At 40.0% G+C, this 24,475-nt stretch overlaps 1 protein-coding gene across 2 annotated transcripts in view; it reads left to right on the forward strand.

The window, feature by feature from the left end:
• The first annotated feature begins 4,366 nt into the window (after nucleotides 1–4,366).
• Nucleotides 4,367–24,475, forward strand: part of Zfyve16 (zinc finger FYVE-type containing 16) — a 49,523-nt gene continuing 29,414 nt past the window's right edge. Inside the window, exons 1-7 of one of the 2 annotated variants that reach the window (XM_050153848.1) lie at nucleotides 4,405–4,520; nucleotides 6,887–6,936; nucleotides 13,120–13,228; nucleotides 14,254–16,487; nucleotides 18,204–18,300; nucleotides 20,860–21,021; nucleotides 23,400–23,542. In XM_050153848.1, coding sequence (XP_050009805.1) covers nucleotides 13,159–13,228; nucleotides 14,254–16,487; nucleotides 18,204–18,300; nucleotides 20,860–21,021; nucleotides 23,400–23,542 — 2,706 coding nt within the window. In that variant the 5' untranslated portion in view covers nucleotides 4,405–4,520; nucleotides 6,887–6,936; nucleotides 13,120–13,158. Of the gene's footprint in view, nucleotides 4,521–6,886; nucleotides 6,937–13,119; nucleotides 13,229–14,253; nucleotides 16,488–18,203; nucleotides 18,301–20,859; nucleotides 21,022–23,399; nucleotides 23,543–24,475 lie in introns of both variants that reach the window. The other variant, XM_050153847.1, reaches the window with a different exon arrangement.

The raw sequence follows: 24,475 nt of genomic DNA on the forward strand, positions 1-24,475 counted from the left end.
TGTGGGCGCCTGGTCTCCCTTATTCCTGGGGTGCATTGGCGGGGACAGTTTGTTATCAGTTAACTAAGCTTCCTGTGTGTTTCCGTGCTATCCCTGCCCCACCTGGTGATTTAGCTGCAGGCAATCTTCTCCATTGTTAATATGGTAATTTCCCACCTTCCTGGGCGGAGAGATCTTTGTGCTGCAGTTAGGTAGAAAAGGGCTTCCCCAAGTCTGAATAAACGGCATTGCTTGATCTCCTATGAATGACCCTGGTCTCTGTGTCTTGTGTTCAATCTCCAGGCCCTTGCCCGGACTCGCATTCGGTACAGCTGCACGCGAACTGTACCGAGGGTGTAACACCAAAACCGGGTGTTACAGGTATATGTCTAATCATTTGTTTTAGTTTACTTAGTATACGTAGGTACTGAGGAGACCAGGATATCTAAATAAGCTGCCATTTAATAAACTAGTTAAAGAAATCACTTTAGTATAATATAACAAACAGATTATAAAGAAACCCATACAAGTTTCTCTTCCTTTGTCATTTAAAAAGCACTACAAAAGTTGGGTGTAGTGGTGTACATACCAGTAACCCTAGCACTTGCATATAGTTGGTTCTTTTTTACTCTTCGCATCTATGTGGGCCTGCTGCCCAGCTCTCAAATAAATACAGTCTTATTCTTACTTATGAATGCCTGGTCTTAGTTTGGCTTATTTCTAGCCACCTTTTCATAAATTATCCCATCCATCTTTTGCCTTTGGGCTTTGGGCTTTCTATGTACCTTTCTTTACTTCTTACTCCGTGGCTTGCTGTGTAGCTGGGTGACTGATTCCTGGAGATCCCACCCTCTTCGATCACTTCTCCTCTTTTTTATTCTCTCTGTATGCCAGTCCTGCCTAGCTACTAGCTGTCCCACTCTTAATTAGACCATCAGGTGTTTTAGACAGGCACAGTGACACAGCTTCACAGAGTTAAACAAATGCAACATAAAGAATGCAGCACATTTTCGCATCATTAAATATTCTGTAGGAGAAACAAAGTGTAGCACACCTTCAACTAATATCCCACAGCACTTGGGAGGCTGAGGCAGAAGTACAGTCAGTATACATAGTGCTGACCTTGTCAACACACAAACATCGTTCAGTCAATAAATAGATAATAACAGCACTGAAGGATTTTCTAATGAGTCTGTCATTGATAGGAAATATAGTGTAATTATGGCATACAAGCAAGTATTTGTGTTGATGTCAGAAGTACAGATGTTTTTGTTCATCAGCAAATCTTCATGTTATTCTTGCCCATTTCTTTGTCATTGATTTCAAAGCACATGCAAAAGAAATTTTGGATGTTTGAATTGTCTTGTATGTGTAATAATTATAGCTTCCCTTCAAGAATTGAAAAGCTATTGTCCCAATAGTTAATGAACTTGTGTAAAGAAAGACAGATTGTTATCAGGACCCGGAGGGGGGGCTTCAGTGAGCTGCAGAGATAAAGGCCGATGTAGGTGAGTTTGCTGTGCATAGCTGAGCATTTCCAACACCAGGGAGGATTCTAGAACTCTAGGCTATTTCACAGATGAGCCGAACTGTTTATGCTAGGGAATGCTGTCTCACTCAGTAGGTGAGGACTAAAGAGAAGTCGGGGTCAATAAATGGCGCCTATTTGTAAAGCATTCTTGATACGTGACTGTGCGTTGCCTCCTGGGATGAAGCCATAGGTGTGAAAGTCCCTCTGTGTGCTCTGTAAACAGCTGCTGTAGACTTCTCTCTCCTTAACTGCTTGCTTATCGCTGCTTGGTACAAAGTTTAGTCTGACTTGGTGAAGAAACTCTCTGAACTCAGATCTGTGCTTGTAGTCAGAGAAAAAGGGACTGTTGACCAGAAATTGGAAATATTGGTTTTAAACTAGCTGGTTAAATCAACCCTGGCACTATAGATATTTTAGATCAGGCCTTGAAAAACAGCAACAACAAAAAGAACCAAAACAAAACAAGAAACCCAGGTCTTTCTGAGGTGGCAGTCACATATATTCGCTGTTAAGACTTGTTCTTGGTTAAGAGAGTCAGCGTTTTGAACATTCGTTTTCTTTTATGTCTGTGTTGCCCATATATATGTCTGTGCACCACTTGTGTGCCCAAGGTGCTGCCCCCACCCCCAGAACTGGTATGGGCTGCCATATGAGTGCTGGACATTGGATTTGGGTCCTCTGAAAGAGCCGACAGTGCTGCTAACTGACGAGCCATCTCTCCAGCCCCAGAAGGTCAGTTTTGAAATCTGTTTGAAGACGTCGATGTGCCGTAATCTTAGGGCATGACTAGAATCCAACAACTCACGGAAGGAACAAAGCCACCAGGAACAGCGATGATCCACTTGAGTTCCCCATTTTAACTGTGCTACGTGGATATTTCATGCTATGCATTATTTCTATCACAATCTGACTAAGAGTGTTTAAGCCTAGCAATTTCTGTCACACAGCTAATATGTGATAGGACTAGAATTCAAATTCAGGCAGTGAAAAGGGGAGGAGGGAACAGGGGCCTGGAGTCTTAGCTTCTGTGATCAAGAACACACTCCTACTCATGCGAGTGAGGCAGAAGAGAAAGATAGGAAAAATGGTGGGGGCTAGGGAGGGAAAGCATCCCGGCCTAAGAGTGTCTCAAGTTCTCCTGTCTTCACCTCCCTTCTCCTTACAGGTGTAAGAATTAAACCCATGCCACTGCACCTGTCTACTAAGGATTCAAAGTTAGGTCTCACTTGCATGGCAAACACTTAAGTCCACCGCTCCATCTCATTAGTCCTCTTGTCAATTAAAATGCTATGCTAAGTATTTTTGCATACAAATATCTCTGTTCTAAAGTACATCTTTAGATATTTTCAAATGGGAAATAATTTAATTAGGTCATATGAAATTTGTAAGGTCCTTGATAGGATTTGACAACATTCAAAAGATCTACTTTATAGCTGAAATTTTTCTTAACTTATATCCACACCAGTGTATGAGAGTATCTGCATCATTTTCACCAATGGAATTCATCCATAAGTTAAGCAAATTGGTAAATCGGGTTTATAGAGAATACACTACTTCTGTCTCTGTTATTATTGAGTTTGAATATGAATAAAATGTGGTAGTAATTTATGCAATTTTGAGAATTGATGTACGTACACTATTAAGTGTTGATGTTTTATTTATTTTTAAATGTCTCTTTTTGGTCTTTAAGCTATACTATATAGATACTTTGCCCCTAATATGAATTTGTATAAATGGGTTCCTGATTCTGAATTGAGGTTCCGAAAAGGCGAGGTTCACATTTTATCCGTGAATAGTGTTCAAAGCAGAGAATTAGAGAAAAGTCATACTGAAATGGATTAACTAAAATACTGCGGATCCCTGACGGCTGCAGCTGCAGAAACGCTACAGGTCTCCCGAGTGGCGGCAGGCAGTGGGGGAATAGGCAGGCCATGAGACCGAGGAAGGGAGGGAGGTAGGGAGGGAGGGAGGGAGGGAGGGAAGAAAGGGGGGTTGGATGAGCCTCAGGCAGCAAGCAGGTAGGAAGATCTGCCTGCCTCAGTGGAAGGGGGAGGGAGTGGGCGTGGCATGTCTCTTAAAGAGACAGAACACACTGTATTTTGTGGAATTATTCTTAAAATTAGGTAATGTGACCAAAACATCTCTTATGCATTATCAGTCATAAAACATATAAATGATATCACGCAACCAAAAGATTTACTCGAGCTAAAATTACACAATTCCATCTCAAGAGTTTAGGAAAACGAAAACTGGAGAATCAAAATCTCTGAAAAATCAAAGATTATAGCTGCAAATTGCCGATTGAGGATGTAAAGTCTCTGAGAGCAAATCACAGCGATAACGCAATCTTGAAAGCAGACGCGCGCCAGCTGTCCCCGAGAAGATCCGGATCCCAGTTTTCTCTTCTTCCGCTTTGAACTTTAGAAAACTTGGGGTGAAAATAACGAAGGCCGAAGCAGTCAGCAGTGTCAGCTTCTCCTTCGGAGATGTCAGCTGGCTTCTGTTTTTCAGAAGCATCCGCTCTAAAGGCCACAACCGGATAGCAATGCAGAAGTACAGCCAAAGGGCAGGGCGCGGTCAGAGGCGCCGGCCGGGTCCACAGGGTCGCGGGGACGACTTCTGGGAGCTGCCGGGGGTGAGACACGGTGTGAGCCGCCGGTGTGGCAGTGTAAACCGGAGCTAGGCTGCGACTCGAGTCGCCCCCGAGCCCATGGGCACACAGTCCTGTGGACCACGACACAGCAACGACATCCCACCCTGAGCCGAGAAACTCAGCCACTTCCGGCGCGCCAGCTCGGACCCGAGCAGCGCGCATGCGCAGACGCCTAGCCTCCCGGAGGGGGCGTGGCAGCTGGGAGCCTTCTCCGCGCCTGCGCGCCGCTCGGCTGGGTCGGCAGGGGACGGGCACTGGGTCGGCCTCGCGCAGCCCCGGGTGTCGTGATCGGGTCTCTCTTCACGCCTCACTGCGGCGTCGCGACGAGTCCCCGAGAGCTCGGCGGGGTGTGGGGAGGTAAGCGCCCCGGAGCCGCCGCCGGCCTCTCCTCAGCGTCCTGCGGGCGGAGGGGCGGGGTGGCCGCGGGCTCGCCGGGCTCCGACGGCCGGGCCTTGACTTCCTCGGGGACCCGCTGGCCGCCCTGGGCGCTGTGCAGCTGGGATACCCGACCCCACCGCAGGCCCGGCCCGGAGTGCACTGGCCCCCGCGAGTCCGCTGCCGCTTGTCGCCGCCTCCGTGGCCTCCGTCGCAGGGATGCACCAGTGTCCGCTCCCGCTGCCTTTTCTTTAGTGCTTCTGAAGTCAGAGATGGCCTGACTTTTAGCCGTTAACCTGTTTGTACGACCGTGATTGCAAATGACTACATTTTAGACCCAGGTTCTTGGTTGGACAGGTCAGAAAGCCGGCCCGTGAATTTAACATTGCGTTCATCTTTTTGTTCAGTGAATAGTTTAGTGATGTCATGTCATCCGGTTCAGTCATTTACTTATCTGAGTTTGGCGTTTCTTGAGTTGGCAAAAGTTTAGTGGTTTGATTCAGTAGAGCTCTGATTTTTCACCTAACTTCTTTCTCTCTCTTGGGTATTAAACTACATATTTAGTGGTAAGCTGTTTTAAAATTACAGCAAGGAATAAGGAGTAATAGCGTTCTAGCATGCAAAAGTAACCAGCCGTTGAACATTTTGACATTTTTCTTTGTCCTTTTTGCCCTCGTTGCATTTTAAACTTAAGGATCAGGATGCTTGGCCTTCCCATGTTTTTAAAAGCATTACACATATACCGATCATCCTTTTACTATACACATATAAGCAAAAGCATCTTTTGAAGTTGCTTCCTCGCAGATAAAACTAAACTTCTTTTATCCCCAGTCATAATACTGTGTTACACATAGTACTCTTATGATTGAGAGCAATGATAATTGAAAAATGTTGAGGAAAAAATAATTGTTCATGCAGCATAGTTACCATTTCGGAAATTAAAACTCAGAAAATTCTTTTTTTTTCATGTATTCACCTAAAAATAGTATTATAATGAAGCATGGTGGATCGTGATTATAATCCCAGCAAGTAACTGTAGAGAGATAGGAGGATCGAGCTACAGACTATCCTGGTGTACACAGTAAATTACTGTCCCAAAAATAAAGCTAGATAGAAGTAAGAACATTATTGTACTTGCTAAGTATCTCAATTAAAAATCAACTATCTTTCCAAAGCTAAGTTTAGGGGCCAGGTGGTATCGTTTTACCTGGAGGCAAGTTACTTCAATATCTGGCGTCATAGAAGACAGCTGAATTCTTGTGTTTCTTAGTTTGTCCTGGTGCGCTGACTTGTTTAGATTAAGGTACAGGAAGAAAAGGGATGATCTGGAAGCATGAGAAAACTGATTTAAGATTTCTTCTATTAAATAACCTATTATCTTGTGCTTCTCACTTGCAAACTTTGCGCATTCAAAGTTTCTTGTGTTCTGGGGCACTGGTGCTGGTGTTTTTCTGCAGGTTGAATGGCTAGGTCATAGACTCCCCGCCCCTTTGTATTGTGATAGACATAGTAATTAATTTGGATGATTTTCATAATTTTCTCTTGTGTTCCCATGTCATTTATTTGAATTTATTTCACCTAATGATTGACAAAGTGTCTGCATATTTTTCAGTAGTTTTGAGTTATTTTCTTGAATTTAAAGAGAGAATTGGAATCCCCACCCCCCCAGACCATTTCTACATATTGTTGCATCTATTGCCTGAGAGGCAATATCACTTTCTGTCAGTAGCAGTTGAGATTCTTTCTTAAACCTCACACACACCTCGCCAACATCAAGTGCTTTATACCCATGGTGTTTTTAAATCTTAATTATTTAATGTACATTAAACTTTTATGATCATATTATTGTTTTTCCATATAATTTGTTTTACCCACTTAGCATCTTGTGTCCAAGTGCCTTCTAACAGATGTTTTATAGTGTAAGCCTGCATTATATCACTTTCAAGGAAAATAAATTTTATCTTTGTCTACCTTGCTTACAAAAGTGTATGCCTTTTTCTTTTTAAAAACTCTTTATCTCTGAAAGACTCACATAAATACCTGTGCTAGATTTTGTTTGGTGTTTATTTCTCCATATTTCCCCTTTGTTAATATCTTAACAACTTATTTGTAGAGAATAGTTTTATATTGTAGAGTTTTGTAATTTTCTTTCCTTCAACACTGCATTTTGGATATTTTCTACAGAAGCGTGTGTAACCCAGGGCATAGTTTTATCCCAGTAGGTTTGGGGGATCACTAGTTGTCTAATAGACTCCTGTACTCTTGTATTCTTTTCCTAGGTCACTTCCTTTAACAGCTGTATTTGCCAGTTTTCAAATCTCTGTCTCAGACTCTTCTCTGCATTCCAGGTCCTTACATTCAACAGCCTCTTGGACATTTCTCCCAGGATGTTCTCCAGGTATTTGACACGGAGTTCAAAGTGTCTCGCTTCTTCCTGCTCGTCTTAAATTACCTGTGATAGTCAGTGTATCTCCATTGGTCTACCCAGTCACCCACAGTGGGCGCCTCCTGTTAGTTCCAGCCTTCTCCTTTGCTTCAGTCTCCAAAAGTTCAGATCTTGTAGCTGCTTTTGTTTCTTCTCATCCTCATGTCCTCACCATATCTCACCTTAGCAATTTTACTGTTACTTTTTTCTTATTACTCTTCCTTGTTACTACCATTTTTTTAAAACCGTGAAGAGACTTTTAAAACCATTTTTAAAAGTGAGTATTATAAAAAAATTTTTGGAAATCTGAGAGTATGTAAATGGCTAAGTTAATGAAAATATCTCAAGTCTTCGTTGGATGGGTAAAGGTTCGTGCAGCCACAGTCTGACAGCCTGAGGCGTTTGCTTCCAGAACACATGATGGAAGGACAGAATTATTCCGCTTCTGAAAGTTTTCAGCTGACCTCCACACCCACACAGATAAATAACTGAAAGTAAACAGGCAGCTCATTCTCTTGTACAGGAGATTTAAAAACAGTCTTGTCAGTGCTTCTTCACATAAACTTTAAAATATAGAGTATATTGTACATTTTGTTTGTTTCTTCTAGTGATATTAGATTGCTAGACCAAAAGTACTTTCTGTTTGGTTGAAATGAGTAAATCCACACCTTAGTGTTAAAACTTCGTGTTAAAAAGTATCAATGTAAAGTATTTGCATTGTCATACCTTTCACAAATTGTTGAATTATATTGTTTCCTGTACTTTTTCCACTTCAAATAATATAATGCTTAGCAGTGTGTTACTATGTTGAGATGCTCTATAAATAGATGTTCTTTAATGCAGTCTTTGGTTTGTTTGTTTGTTTTTAAAAAAACCCTCTGGATTTTACTAATGAGAAACTGTTTTTAGAACTTTTGGTGATAGTTTTTGTTTGTTTGGTTTTGATTTTTGAGACAGGGTTTCTCTGAGTAGCCCTGGCTGTCCTGGACTCACTCTGTAGACCAGGCTGGCCTCAAACTCAGATTCCCTGCCTATGCCTCTCAAGTGCTAGGTGTGTGCCACCACCACCCAGCTGGTAGTAGTTTTTTGTTTGTTTGTTTTTTTAATACATTCTATATTCAAAGTTCCTTTACTCTTTTAGTTAAATGATACTAAAGATGTATAATGAAAAGCCCAGTTACCCTTTCTTGTTCTTCTTACTCAGAATTCTACTCTCCAGAGAAACCATCTTAGTCTAGGCTCCCTCCGTGAATCATAGACCATAGAAAATGGTTTCAGCAACTGTTTCCCATTCCTTCCATGGATAATACAAATAATAATAATACTTTACATGCCCTCGAATGGAGTTAATTTGTTACTAGATGTAGATACCGTAGGGCAGTAAAGACCAATTCTCTCACAAAACTGAGGCAGGCTGCTTGAGTGCCAATGACTTCAGATTTTTTTTAGCTGCCAGATGTTTAAGTAGCATATTTAGCTATCTAGTTATCTCCCACCCTATTCTAGTTTGGGAACCATTTTGTGTCATAGTGTATAGGAGTTAGATTTGCTGCTTCCACTCTTCTCTTTGAACACTGCATTGCACATTCTTTCCCTGGTATTCTCTAGGTAGTTACTTGTTAACTTTGAGCTACTTTGTGTTTATATCATTATATAATTACTGCTTTCCTAGAGTTACAAGTGACCTTATTTTTTTTGTATCTACCTCTCATCCTCTCATGCATCTTTATGAATGTATTTTATATACACTTTAATTCTTGTGTAACCCTGACTGTCCTGGAACTCACTCTGTTGATCAGTCTGGCTTTGAATTACGAGCTCTACCTGCCTCTGCTTCCTGAGTGCTGAAACTAAAAGTGTGCGCCACCATGCATTATATTTTTAATGTGTTGTTTATATTCTTTGGGATTTTAACCCCTCAGACAAGATATGATATTCACGTATGAGTAGGTTCAAATGTATACAATAATGTCTTTACTTTGCAGTCTCTCTCATCAGATGTGTGGTGCCTACCTTCTGTCTCTTATCCTGCAATATAGCAGTTTTCCTGGGCTACTGTTTTATATCTCGTATGAATTCCATTTGTCTCTCTCTCATGGAATAGCTTGTTTCCTAGACTCAAGTTTTTATCTTTCTTGGAGTCTCCATCATATTTGTAGACCACACGTTTAGGTATATCTAGTCGATTTTCCAACCATCACACTTGGTTGATAGCGTCAGTTGTTACTTCTAGAATTTTAGAGGCGTGGCTCCAGTGTTCTTTGTTCTGGCGTTACTGTTGAGAAGTATAATGCTGGAATGATAACCAATTCTGTTACTTCTCTCTAGAAACCTTTATATTTACTCAACAACACACTGTATATGATGGGTACTGATAAAGACACTGAATATTGGGCTAGAGAGATGACTCATCAGTTAAGAGCGCTGGATACTCTTTAAGAGGACCTGGGCTCAATTCCCAGCATATGTGTGGCTCACAACTGCCTATAACTCATCTGATACCACTTCAGTTATTCATGTGGTACACAGACATACTCATAGGCAAATCAACTATACATGTAAAATAACAAAAAAATGTGAAAAAAGACACTGAATATATGAGTGAACAAAGTACCAGGCCCTGTCCTTTGGGTGTTTAAACAATAAATGTAGTGACTTCTATAATACCCTACGAGGACATAAAGTGAGTAGTTGTTATAGGAAATGGAAGAGTCCTGTGCTTGTGTTCCTTTTGTTGTTAAACATTTCCAAAAGTCAGTACCTTTTCCTTTCCCTCCGTTCCAGGTAATGGCATCAGCAGTTCATTCTGGGATCCCTCACCTTAAAGGTCTTTTGGTTTTTGTCAGGTTTTACTCTATAGCCCTGGCCTAGAACTTACTGTGCAGCCTAGCCAGACCTTGAATATGCTGCAATCCTGCTGCTATAATTCAGTCCCTAGTGCTAGGATTATAGGCGTGAGCCACAATTCCTGGCTAGTAAATGTTGTCATTGTGTACATTGCGGTTGTTCTTTGTGGTGTAAAGTTCTACGGGTATGTCCAGCGCCTTTTCTCTGGATTAGCCATTGCAATATCACACAATAGCTTCATTCCCATGAAACATCTACTGGATCCAGCCCTCTCTAGCCCTCCAGACCATTGGAAATCACTGGCATGTTCATTATCTCTATAGTTCAAGGTCATCCTTGGGGAGATATATATATACACACATATATATATATATATAAAACCTTGATATATATCTGTGTCTGTCTGTCTGTCTATCTATCTATCTATCTATCTATCTATCTATCTACCTATCTAATCTAATCTATCGAGAATGTTAAAGGCATGCTGGGCTAGATGAGACCCTGTCAAAAATCTAAAAAAATATAAACAGTTTTTAGAAAGAGCAAAGCACTGTGAGTACACCACAGTGCACACGTGAGTGCAGGTAAGGTGGTCTATACCTATAGACCCAGCACTCTTTAGTTTTCATTTTTTTTCTCATTTAGGGTAAGTTGGTTTTCCAATATAGTTTCCCAAATTGGAAGTTTAAACTGTTGATTTCAAGTTTTGCTTTCTTTTTAATAAATTCAGTTAATCCTGTTAACTGTGTCTGATGAAAGAGCTGTTTTTACTGGGTCCCTCCAGCCCCCTAAGATTTCTGCCGTTGACTTATGATCAGCTGTTGTTCCCCTTATGTTCCTTCCTTATGGTTTTGTGTTCCTGTTTCACAGTTGCGTGGATGCTTCTTTCTCTCAGAATATGCTTTGCTGTTTTCTTAGTTCCTACATTGTTTCTTCCCCCTACCCCCTTTCATTGGCTTAATATCTGTGTTTTAGTGTGTTTAGTATGTTGGAAACAAGAGCTAACATGCTTTATTGAATTGGGATGTGTCATATGTTTGGTTTTGTTTGTTTGTTTTTCTAGACAGGGTTTCTCTGTAGCTTTGGTGCCTGTCCTGGAACTAGCTCTTGTAGACCAGGCTGGCCTCGAACTCACAGAGATCTGCCTGCCTCTCCCTTCTGAGTGCTTCTGAAGTGTACCTTTGTTTAAGCTTGTTGTGAGGATACTTACAACTCTGAAATGACCATTTCTGTTTGGAATTTTGTTGTTTTCCTGTAATGTACTTAAAAGTGTAAATTTCTGTTTTATTGTGATATGAAGTATCATTTTTTATTTGTTCGATTTTTCATGAACTCTGAAAAAATTCCTAGCATTTGCCTTCAAAGGAAATGTTCCCTTACTGCTTTCCCCTGTGGAACTCTCTTCTCATTCTGTTGTTGGATTTCTGAGCTTCTGTTTTATATTCATCTGCTCCTCATTTCTCTGTGCTTTGTTTAGGCGAACTCTCTCATTGTGCTCTGCACTTCTGAGTCATCTGAGCCTTAGTTTATGTCTTTCAGTCATAACCAGTTCTCAAAAAACCTTATCTCACTACTGTTCATTCTCTATTCCAGGCAAGATTTGAATGTTTTTAATTATCCTATACCTTTGTTTATATGTATTCTTAAAAAATTTGCAAAGCTTTACTTTGCTCTACAAAATGATAGTTGGCAACACTTTGGAAGTTTTTTTTAAAAACACTAGTCATACACGATAGCTTGAAGAACATAGTCTTCTACTTTCTGGGTTGATTTACATAGTTGCTTCTTAAAAATGTCATTTAGCTGTCTTTAGATGATTGGATTTCCTGCAGACAGTTAGTGCTCAGGTTTGACTAGGTTCAGGCCCATGTTCTGTGTGCTGTTGTTCTTCCACATGATTGATGGTAAAACTGATGACTGGATTGCAGTTGCTGACCCAGGCCTAACATCATGAGTTCCCATCAGACTTTTCCTCTAAAGTTTTAACATTCGTTGGTAACAATTGCTTAGTCCACTTATTGCGCTAGGAGCTATAAAAAGATTTTCTTAAAAGTTTAAATCCTTCTGCATATTTTTACTGGAATTCTTACATAAAGAGCGTTCTCTTGGTAACTACTGTATTCTGTAAATAAGTTAAGGATTAATTCTCTGCTAATTTTCCTTAAGTCATTAATTTTCAGATTCCTATTACCCTAGCAGCCCTCCCGTAGGTGGGGTTCTTTGGTTTTGAGCTTAATGTAATGTTGTGATTGCTTGGTTTTTAAGTTTTATTTGATTTGTTTTCAGTTCTGTGTGTTCTTCATTGTTTTGATGTTCACTTATCCCATTTCAGTGAGAAAGAGCCCCTTAGCTTGGGTTCTTTCCTGCTGATGTTGGTCACTGGTAGAGTCTTGTCATGTCTTCAGCTCATTTGGTTTCTGCATTAGCTACTCACAGATCTTTTCATAAAGCTCATTTTAGTTTTCTGTGCTATTTTTGATTGTATATAGTATATATTACTTGACTTTTAACATTTAAGTATTTGTAACATTTCATTGTTAATTATTCTTTGACTTGTGAATTATTTAGATAAGTGTTTTAAAATTCATAATACTGGATTGGAGAGAAGTCCAGTCAGTGAGAAAGACTGCATGTCATGCAGGGTTAGGACATGAGTTTGAAGTTATTGAAGCCATAGTAAAGCCAGTCATGGCTGTGTATACCTGTGACCCCAACATTGTGGGACAGGTAGCTCCTCAGAGCTCGCTGGCCAGCCCATTTGGCTGAAATGATGGGCTTCCAGTCAGCGAGAGACCCTGTCTTAAGGCAGTGACTAGAGCGTGATCGAGGAAGATGTGCACTGTCCCCTTGGTCTCCACTTGCACACTTATGTGCATGCAGGACACTCTCATGCAGTAGCTTGTGCTCCGAGGTTGTGTTTAGAAGTTGGCTTTCTTGTCACTTTCATGAAGAGAGCATTTCCTACCTGTGTTATGGAAAAGAAGTAATTTAATTTCATTTAATTTTAGTAAATTAATTATTTTAAAATTAAAGTAGTTTAATTTTACTTATTTTTAATTAATTAATTAATTAGGTTTTTCAAGGCAGGATTTCTGTTTAACACTCAACACACTTTGTAGACCAGGCTGGCTTCAAACAGAGATCTGCCTGCCTCCACCTTCTGAGTGCTAGGATTAAAGGGTGAGCCACAGCGCTCAGCTTTAACTTTATTTTTTGTTTCTACTTGGATAGTTGTATTGGCACAGAATAGATAGCATAATATTTGCCTGGTAGAAAATTAAATATAATATTGTACTTTTTATTTTCTAGACATATAAGAATTAAATTCTGAGTAAGCCTACAGGTAGAATGGACAGTTACTTCAAAGCAGCTGTCAGTGACCTGGACAAACTTCTTGATGATTTTGAGCAGAACCCAGGTTTGTTGGTTTTTCTACTTTGCCACTAGAATCTAAAATGTCCCTTTAACAAAATTTTATTTCAGTCTTGGTCACATTGTTGTATTCTTTAAAGTTTGTCTATTTCATTATAACATATTAGTTTATTAGCCAGAAATAAAAGTTATTGTGTAGATACAAACTTAGAAGAAAATCTCGATAAGGAAGATCAAAGCAATTTGGTAGAACTCTTTAAGTTATGATGTCATTACTGTAAGAGATATTTCCTCAGAATGAACTTAGGAAACAGGAGAGCTATACTAGCCAGATTTCTGTTGCTTTGATAAATACCATGACCAAAAGTGACTCGAGGAGGAAAGGGTTTGCTTCACCTTACAGTATATAGTCAGTCCACCATGAAGGGAAGTCAGGGTAGGAACTCAAGGCAGGAACTGAAGCAGAGCCCATGGAAGAGGGCCGCCTAATGACTTGTTCCTTAGCCCAGAACCACCTGGCCAGGAGTCGCCCCACCACAGTGGGCTGGACCCTCTCACATCTACCTATTAATCAAGGTAATGCTCCACAGACTGGCCTACAGGCCATATGGTGGAGGCATTTTCTTAATTGAGGTTCCTCTTCCCAGATGACTCTGGCTGGTGCCAAGTTCACAAAAAGCCAGTCAGGACAATGACAGAACAAAAGTAGCTAAAGATAAGATAGCTCATCAGCCTTTTCGGTTTGGTTTATAATGTAGCTAAGTTATTGACAGCATTTCTGTCAATTTTTTTTTTCCCCGAGACAGGATTTTTCTGTGTAGCTTTAGAGCCTGTCCTGGAACTCATTCTGTAGACCAGGCTGGCCTCAAACTCAGAGATCCTCTGCCTCTCAAATGCTGGGATTAAAGGCGTGCGCCACCACTGCCCAGTAAATTTCTGTCTTGTATTAAGTAAAAACTAGAACAGTTAAGGGCAAATAAAAAGTTGATTGAAAGTTCTAGAAAGCATATTTTTGTAATCTTTACTTGATTTGGGTCTTCTGAATAACTTTGTGTTTCTATTTTTCACCAGATAAACAAGATTATCTCCAAGATGCACAGAATGTATATGTTTCTAACCACTGTTCAGTTTCTTCAGAGTTGGCTTCTCCACAGTTAGCTTTCCTCTTGCCAAAGGACCAAAGATGTGTTGGTAGTTGTATCTCACCAGAAACGTGCTGTGAAGCAAATGAGTCTTTCCTCAACGAGAAAGCATGCGAGGGGTTAACTTCTAGACAGAATGAAAAAAATGTAACGGGACTCGACCTTCTTTCTTCCGTAGATGCTAGTGCTTCAGATGAAATCCAGCCTTCGTGTATGGGAAGATGTAGTAAGCCTGTCTGTGATCTGATAAGTGACATGGGTAACTTAGTACATGCCACCAGTAGTGAAGAAGACATTAAAAAGTTATTGTCAGATGATTCTAAGTCCAGTGTAGATGCTTTAATCGCATTGGATTTGTCTTCAGTTTCAGATATCCTTACTGTTTCTTCAGTCGACCATGGTAGTGATGCTGTTGGAGAAAAACAGAATGACTCCAGCCCACAAAGCAGAGATTTTAGTAGGATTAAAGAATTGGATGTGAAAGTAGACACAGCACTTTCTGATTCTTGTAAATATAGTGGAACAGAAAATTTAAAGGATGAAAAGATCCCTAATGACTTAGAAACAATTGATTTTGACATGTCATTTGCTTTGACTGAACAAAATTCTGAAATATCTAATGCCAAAGATAACCCACAGTATAAGAGGCTACCATGTGAGTCTTTAAAAGGTGATGGCTCTTTAGCAGAAGAGGGAGTAGGTGTGGCAGTCATAAATACAGAGTGTTCAGAAGAAGGAGGTAAGACAATTGCTTTGCCTTGTAATCTTCCAAAAAATGAAGGGATATGTCTAAGTGACACAGATTCAAAAGATGAAAATTTCAAGTTACCTGGCCCTTCCTTTCTGGAAGACAAGACTGCTGTATTCATGAAACAGTCTGTAAAAGAAGACTCAAGAAGTGTAGACCTCAAAGATAATAGTGATATAGTCCGGCTTTCCTCTCCATCTTCACATGTTTCAGAGGAAGGTGCGCCCTCTTCCCCGTCCTGTCTCTCATCATCTGGGTTGTGTGAACCGTTCATTGACGAGGATGTGCATGGTGATTGTTTACCTCCTGAAGAGTCTGAAGATCAGAAAGATGAGGGAATGACTGTACCTGAAGAAATACAGAAGAGTGCTGCTTTAGACGGGGAGACAGATCTTTTGAAAAAGGAAAAGTGTAAGAGCATATTTCTTCAGCCAGTAACTGAGAAGAAAGTAGATGGAAAGTTTGAACCTGAGCAGATGGTGATCAGTGGTGAATCTTTGGAATACCCTGAGGATTCCAGCTCTTGCTCAGCTGCAGAGTCTCAAATGGCACTCTATGCTTCAAGTGCTCCAGAGTCTCCTGACGGATGTGAAGGTCTCACCTTTGCCAGCAGTGACATGGATGGGCAGGAGTTAGATTACTTTAATATTGATGGAAGCATGAGAAGTGGCACACTGATTAGTGATGCTGAACTGGATGCTTTCCTGAGTGAACAGTGTCTTCAGAACCCTAACACAATGTCTTTTGAAGAAAGTGTAAGTGATTCACAGTCTCAGCTGGATCAGATAGATGTGAAGGGACTAAAGGATGAAAATGCGGGCAATACGTATTTCAATGCTGAAGCAGGAGCTGCTGGCGAAAATGGAGGTGCTGTGATTTGTGAAACAATTGATAAAGAAAACACCGAAGTAAATGGTGGTCTTTCTGTAGGAGAAAGCACAGTTCCAACTGAAAGAGGGATATCTACCAGTAAGTCTGACGTAGTGAATGAATTGCCAGTGCCCAGTATTAACACCCAAGCTGTTGGAGGGGCCAGACCTAAGCAGCTGCTTAGCCTTCCACCAGGACCAAGGAGTTCAAAGGAACTGAATAAGCCAGATGTTCCAGATGTTCCAGAAGGTGAGGCAAGCATAGCAAATGCTGTTGCTGCATCTGTTTGCTCTGCCGACCATATACCTGATTCTCAGGCTAGCTTCAGTTCCAATTACATTGACATAGAAAGTAATTTTGAAGGTGGATCCAGCTTTGTAACTGCAAACAAGGATTCTCTGCCTGAAAACATTTGCAAAGAAGGCTTGGTTTTGGGCCAGAAACAACCTACTTGGGTTCCTGATTCAGAAGCTCCAAACTGTATGAATTGCCAAGTCAAATTCACTTTCACAAAACGGCGACACCACTGCCGAGCATGTGGGAAAGTAAGTTATAAAAATGTTGGCTTTTTATTATTCTTCCATGGTCCTGTGGATTAAAGCTAGGTCCTCTCACATAAGGCAAATTCTGAGTTACTTCTCTGCCCTGTTAAGTCAGTGATTCATAGTCAACCATCATAGTGCTGTGATCCTTTCATACAGTTCCTTATGCTGTGGTGACCCCCAGTCACTAAATTATTTTATTGCTATTTCATAACTGTAATTTTGTACTGTTATGACTGTACAGTTGAGAACTGCTGCTCCAAGTGTCTATGTGCTCTAATATTCATAAATCAGGTGCTCTAAGCTTAGTAGATCCTCCTTTGTCCTCAAATACTTAATTTTAAGACCATTATGTAGCCAGTTTCCTGATCACTGCCTAGGAGAACACCGGAAAGCCAGTTGGCTTGTATAGAATGCCATACCTGACCTTGTTTGTGTTCTTATTGATGATAAAGGTGCTGTCTGCACACTCCAAGGAAGCTGTCTTTAAATGCTAGTGTGTTTTTTATTTAGTACTTTGCAGTAATGTGTTGGGTTCAGATCAAACTACTGTATCTTTTTTTAATTTATTTAATTTTTATTTTAAATTTCCACCTCCTCCCCTCTCCCTCCCCCTCCCTCTCCAGTCCATGCAAACTACTATATCTTAGCAAAATAATGTCCTAGTTATAAAAATCAGGTCTGGGTGGCTAGAGAGATGGCTCAGAGGAATAGAGCACTTACTGTCCCTCCAGAGGTCCTGAGTTCAATTCCCAGCAACCACATGGTGGCTCACAACCATCTGTAATGAGATCTGGTATCTTCTTCTGTACTGCAGGATACATGAAGAAAGAAACCTATATACATAATAAATAAAAATCTTTAAGAAGAAATCAGGTCTGTGTACATTGTAGGCAAGCTCATTATCACTAGGATATATATTTAATTGCTACAGGAAGCTTTTTAAATCATAGACATATTTATTAAAGTTTTATTGCCTTTTAGTTAACATAATGGATTTAAAAATATCAGAAATTTGATTATAAATTATAAAGTATTTCTTGTATTAGAGTTCTTTAGAAAAACAATTATATCTCTATATATTTATGGATAAATATGTATATATGTGTGTAATTATAAAGGGATTTATTAGATTTGATGATAGGAGGCTCATTAGTCCAACAGTGGTTATCTGTTGGATAGAGGGAGATGGTACAGTCACTGCCTCGTTCAGGACACCAGAAACCCCTGAGAAAAAGCGGTGTGAAGGCCTGGGGTCTCTGGAGAGCCGTCAGTGTGGCTGAAGAAGTTGGAGTGTGTTGTCCAGGAATGATGGCAGCAGCATAGACTCAGGAGGAATGCAGCTTGTCCTCCCTGCTGCCTTGCCCTTCCACGCTTACGCTTGCCAGGCCTCAAGTCTGTCGGGCAGTGCTGCTCACGTCCAGAGCTTGTCTGTCCCTCTGAGTTACCATTCTACTTGCTGATCCTGTCTGGACACACCCTCACAGACATACCCACAGCTCCCAGACGTCTCTCACGCCACCTGATGGCGACAGTCAATATTAACTATCCTTTAAGTTAAAGAACATTAAATAATTCTATTTATGATTATGGGGATTAGGAAAATGAATCATATAATAAAGAAAGTAGGTTTTGGCTATTTAGGTTTTAAGTTCCTATCCCTCTGCTTCTAATAAATATACTTGAGACAAAACAAATTTAGTATTTTGTATTTTATAGGTATTTTGTGGTGTCTGTTGTAACAGGAAATGTAAGCTTCAGTATCTAGAAAAGGAAGCAAGAGTGTGTATAATCTGCTATGAGACTATCAATAAAGGTGAGTATTGACCTGGCATGTTGTCTTCCACTAAATGAATTATTAAGATTAACTGGATTGTGACAAAGATAAACTTCTTTATTTTCTTAAGGCAAGGACCTAGTGTTGACTTACCTGGCTTAGGTGGGACATCCCAAGGCTTGGTTTCTCTTTTTGTTCCATTCTCACAATTAACACTACCAGTCTGGAAAGGAAGCGTTCAGGTTCTGGAGTGGCATTCATTACTTTTAACAGGTACCAAGTCCTTAGTACCTCATTTCACCCGCCTGCCGTCTCGTCGTCACTGTCATCCTCATCACCTTAGTGGAAACATTCCTACAAGTAGTGCTCAGTGCTATATACTAATGTCATAAGGCGAGGTAGTAGTTCTTACCCTTTAGACAATGCTTAAAATGAGTGTGAAAGATAAGGTATTATATATGATTTTATAAACTCATAGGATCCCCATTCTGTTTGCACATTTTGGTCTTATCTTTTTCCATTCTTGGTTTTAGAATGTTACATGTGTGTGTTTCTCATTGTTTCTTGACTCTGTAGTTTCCATTCTCAGCAATGGTCTTGGTGGTCTTCTTTGAATTCCCACAGGTTTTGTGTGTGAGTGTGTGTTTGTGTGCATGTGTGTATATGTGTGTGTGTGTTGTGTTGTGCTTTCACCCCTAGATAAATGTCTGTTCTTTTGAGTGGTTCTTCATTTTCAAAGATTTGTTGTCCATTTCATTCCCAACAAAAATACTTGACCCTTTTTTGACCAGGCCAATGAACTAGCTCCTATTAGCCAGGAGAATAAATACCTGATAATAATTTGTTTTTCTCTTTTGAATGAAGATAAATTTTTTCAGCAATTCTCCAAAAAGCTCTGATGTGAGTCTGTTAGCCTGAGGTAAGCTGTTCTACTCCCTGCTGTTGACCTATACTCTGGAAGATAATAGAATATAATTAAAAAAATATTTTTATGTTCTCACCATTGTTTATGAAGAAGCTACATGCTTATAATTGTTTTTCTTCTTGCAGAGTGTCTATAGCCTAGAAGATAGCTGTCGGGGCTGTTAGCCCAAGCAGTTTGCTAGAATTTAAATTTAGAGCAAGTTCCCACATGAAAGTTCCTAATTAAAAAGCCATGAAAATTTGAGTTGACAGGTCAGATTTTAGAAAGACTATAGAGAAAGAAAGATATGCTCATTAAAGAGACTTAATAGAATACTGAGATAAAATTTTGGTCTATCAAAGATATAATATAGAGGGATAGAAATGTAGCTCAGTGTTAGAGTTTTTGCCTCACATGTACGAGACCATGAGTTTAATTATCAACACACACACACAAATGTGTTGTGGGATGAACTTATTTAGATGCCTGTTTTTATTCTGTTTCAGTATCTTACGTAGTTTTGTTTAGGGAGCTATTAATGGTTATCTATATTACAAGAAAATGTCAACTATAGGCTAGAAAATGATGGAAGTAATCATTTAAGCTATGTTATCAGATAAAAAGATGGCTCAAAGACTGAGAGATAAATTCAGTGAAGGACTGGAAGAATAGGTTGAATAGAGACTGTTAGAAAGCTGCTGAGATTGTGTGAGTTTCAGCATTGTGTGAATGCTGTCAGGAAGATTTGGAATCTAGAATGTAGTAGGCACGTGCTGATTTTCCTGGTTAGCAGAAGCAGTTTCCAAGAGCGCTGTCATTTGGTGATTTTAAGAAGACTGTAGCAGTGATAACCACTTATGGGCATTCAGTTTGCAGAAGTGCTAAAGATATCATTGCCTGAAAAAGTGTTCAGTGATATCCAGACACTATTCTGTATTCTGGAGCTCCAGCAGAGAACAAAATAGATGTTCTGTTGATGTGGAATTTTTGAATGTGGAGATAAGGAATAGTAAACAGAGAAGCCATCAGATGATAATAATACCCTAAACTGGAAGTTAAAATGTACCAAGACAGACAGAAACAGGACAGTGGCCATAATAATGCTTTATGATAGGGACTTCAGTGGGAACTTGAAGGAAATAGACTGGATCTGTGTGAGAACCTGAAGAGAGAACAGTCTAGGCGGAGGACAGCATAGACTTGCTTACCCTGAAGAACAAGGAGGCGCAGGTCGCTGGCTCATGATGAGTCAGTGGGTTGTACTGAGATGAGGCTAGGGATATAGAGCCCACGTGGTCTGTCATTCAGACAACTTAAAGTTTTACTCCAATTAGAAAGCCATAAAGGATTTAAACTGAGCATTAAGGAAATATTATTACTTAGGACTTAAAGAATAACTCTGGAGTATGTTGCTAGTAGAGCCTGGGAATAAAAGGGCCACTCATACAGAGACACTCATACTCAATGAAGACAATGTTTCTGTAGTAGATATCAAGTATACACTAATTAAAAACATTGAAATACCTCGTCTGTTACTTATTGGAGTCCTGCTACCTAAGGAGCCTGTGCTAGTCACTCGGACATCTTTGCCAAGTACACTTTATCCTTACAAATTAAAAAATCAAATATTTATTATAGCTTACCTGGAAATTTAAAAACATGAGTTTTTAATACTCTTCTTTCCCCCTTTATAGCCCAGGCATTTGAAAGGATGATGAGTCCAGTTGGTTCTTGTCCTAAGTCTAATCATTCTAATGATTGTGCCACCACCCAGCCACTTCAGGAGACCCAGACATCCAGTAGTCCTTCACCTACGACTGTGCCCACCTCAGCACTGAAACAGCCAAATGTTGAAGGTAACCAGAGAAAACTGCTGTACTTTACACCTAAGATACGTTATTCAAATGGAAATGCACTAGCAGTCAGGGTCTAGACAGGAAAGAGAACCCAGCTCAGCATCAGGAGGGTTTATACAGGGGATTGGTTAAACAGGTACGGGTGGAGGCTGGAAACTTGCTCAGGAGTTTAACAGACAAGTAACTACAGGAAGCAGCTGCCACCACTAGAACTGGGGGACAAAAGGGGAGAGAGAAGGCAGTAGTAGCTCTCAGAGAAGGGGTGTCTGGTGGTGCTTAGCTCTCAGATCTGGGAGTTGGGAGTTAAAGCACCTTGTGACAAACTGTGATCTCTGGGAAAATGCCATATGATAAATACTGGAAGCATCAAGGAGTCTCTTATGACTGGTTCTCTAGCAACAGAAAGAGTCTAGATTTGATGTTCAGAGTGATAAAGTTATGGGATATGCAACATTCCTCTTTTTCTCCTCCTCCTGCTGCTTCTACTGCTGCTGCAGGGATACTGCAACAAGGAAACAGGACAGAAAGAATCCCTTCCGTTCCCACATTTGCTCTTCCTCTCCCACCACTCCCTATCCCTGGCAGTGATTCCAGCCAGTTAGCAAGCAGACCAAGAAGGCTAGGATTTGTACTTTCCACACTTCCAAGCATAGCACCCAAGAGCTCAGTGTAGTGTGGGGTACTTGGGGTCTAAGGATAACAAATAAATAGCTCTTTAAAAACTTCTCTTTAATTATATATCTTATGGCAATAGCAAGCTATTATCTATTTATTGTCTTTAGTTTTTAAGACTCAAGCTAGTGTCAAGATCATTGGTTACAGACATGCACTATCACAAAAATATATTTAAAACCTTTGAATTATCTGCTGTTGTTCTAGCTGTGTCCATTTTCAGTCTTATATAGGGCCAGTATGTATTTGCAGACATTTGTTCTGGAAGCAAAGGCTGTGACATTTTAAAAAGTGCCTGAAATATCAGTTAAAGATAAATTTGATTCTTTTGGCATTGTGTGTATTGGGGGGAGGTTAGGTTATCACTCAATTGCTATTTTCTATTTATAATCATATCCGAGCAAAGATATAGTTATGAAATTGTGTATTTTAACCCTAGAGATAATAAATTTGTGTTTAAAATTATTTGTATATTCTCAAATCAACAACCTAAATTATCAAACTTTTGTAAATGTAAGAAAGGTATCTTGTTAATACACCCACTCATGTTGCAAATACATACACATAATTCCAACTTTTTCTATGTTTTCTCCATTTTGAAAAGTAGACATAAAACTACTTGTGTTTTTATATTGTTCTAAAATCATCTGACTTTAATTCTCTTAACCTTTCTTTCTGGATACTTTCTAACAACAACAAAACAAGTATTCCTGCTTATAATAGACATTTCTCCCAGATTTGAGAAGAAGCAGTAATGAGTGTTAGGAAGGCTTTTGGCCTATCTAAGAACTACAGTGTTACTGTTTGCATATTAAGTGAAAATACAAAAAAGTCTCTTGAATACCTAAGTGGTCCACTTACCTTTCCTTCACTTTTCTTTTTGTTATCTGTATGATTTTCTTTGCTTATCTGTTATGCTCTGATACCTGCTTTTCACCCCTGCACCTCACTCAGCCCTTAAGTTGTCTCAGTCACTGCTTGCTATGGTATGGATGTGACAACACAAAGACATGTGTTGAGGGCTTGGTTCCCCAGTACATTGTTCAGATGTCAGGCATTAGGGAAGTGATTGGGTTCTAGGGTTCCGAGTTAATCAGTGAGTGGGACTAGAAGGTGGGGCTTCGCTGGAGGAAGCAGAGCATCAGGGGTACCTCTGGGAAGTCCACATCTTGTCCTTTCCTTGTTTTGTGTCTTCTCTGCTTCCTGGCCACCACGAGGGGAACAGCTCTGCTCTGCTGCATCTTTTCCACCATGGTGTCCTACCTTGTCAAAAGCCCATGGAAACAGAGCTAAGCCACCTTGAGTGAAAACTTTGAAACTATGAGTCAGAAAACTCCCCATTAAGTCATTTTCTCAGTGGTTTCTTTTGTCAGTGGAAAGCTGAGTTAGCATGCTACGCCATGCATCCCTTCAATAATAGAGGGCTTATGTCTGTCCCACTGTCCATAAAGTATAATGCTTCTCCTTCCCTTTCAGAGTAGGTGACTCCAGGCCACAGCTGCTCTAGGCTCTTTCTTGGAGTGAGTTAGACAGGCATGGCTTTTGCTCAGGGTCCAGATCTACTTTTTGTAGGATTCTGCAACCCTGAGAATATAGGACTTGTCGTGAATAGCAGAAGGGTTCTGAAAACATTAACTGACCTGTCTGGAAACGTGTCATTGCAGTATTGCCAAACTAAAACATTTCGTCTTTCCAACTCATTTTAGGACCATGTTCCAAAGAACAGAAGCGAGTGTGGTTCGCAGATGGCATTCTGCCTAATGGTGAGGTTGCCGATACAACCAAACTATCATCCGGAAGTAAAAGATGTCCTGATGACTGTAGTCCTGTCTTACCTGATGTACCCACAGTAAGGCTCTAAACAGCTTATGCTACATAAATTTTGTTTTGTAGATGATTCCTCGTGTGATTATTAGTGTGCTTATCCTCTGGATGCCTTGGATCTTTCTAGAGATATGTGTGTGCATGTTTTGCTGTGCTGTGCTTCCCTCATAGCACTCTGCAAACGGCATTGTTTATGAGCTGAAGACTGGGCAGTGTTGATGGAGCAGGCCTGTCAGCCTCATTTATCCAACAGCTCAAAGTGGTCATTAGCCTTTTTTAGTAGTAAAGTGTTTCTAATGTTTTTCTTTAGATACCATGTTATTGCATACCTAGTAAACTATGCTACAGTGTAAACATAACTTTTATGTTCTCAGACTTGCTTTACTATGGACCTAGATTTCCTAAATCTGAGATATGCTTGGATTAATGTTGTTAATAGAGTTTTTTACCATTTGAAATATTTATTTTAGTTTTAATTTATGTGTATGTGTGTCTGTGTGGGTATGTACATGTATGTACAGGCACCCACAGAGGCCAGAAGAGGGTATCAGATTTCCTGGCGCTGGAGCTGCAGGTGGTTTTGAACCACCCAGTGTGGGTGCTGGTAATCAAACCCCGGTCCTCCTCAAGAACCAAGCTCTCCTAACTGCTAGCCGTTTCTCCAGCCCCGGTTTTACCCTTTTTAGTATTGTTTTGGCAGTGATTCTCAGTTTTTTAACAAAAATCTTAGAACCTCTTTGTAAGCTTTAATTGTTTCAGAGAACCTCCAAGATTATAAAGTTATGTAGGTTATATGTATTTATAAGTATTGTTTTTAAAACTAAGATGGAGAAAACTAAAATATTTATTAATTAAACATAATAAACCTATTTATAAATTATTTACTATATAAGCCAATAGGAGATACTATTTTAAGAAAAAGACTATTTTATTTTTTTTTCTTTTTTTTTCTTTTTTT

The sequence above is a fragment of the Alexandromys fortis genome, unplaced genomic scaffold, assembly GCF_014885135.2.
Source record: "Alexandromys fortis isolate MF-2015 unplaced genomic scaffold, M_Fortis_MF-2015_v1.1 scaffold_79, whole genome shotgun sequence".
Taxonomy (NCBI): domain Eukaryota; kingdom Metazoa; phylum Chordata; class Mammalia; order Rodentia; family Cricetidae; genus Alexandromys; species Alexandromys fortis.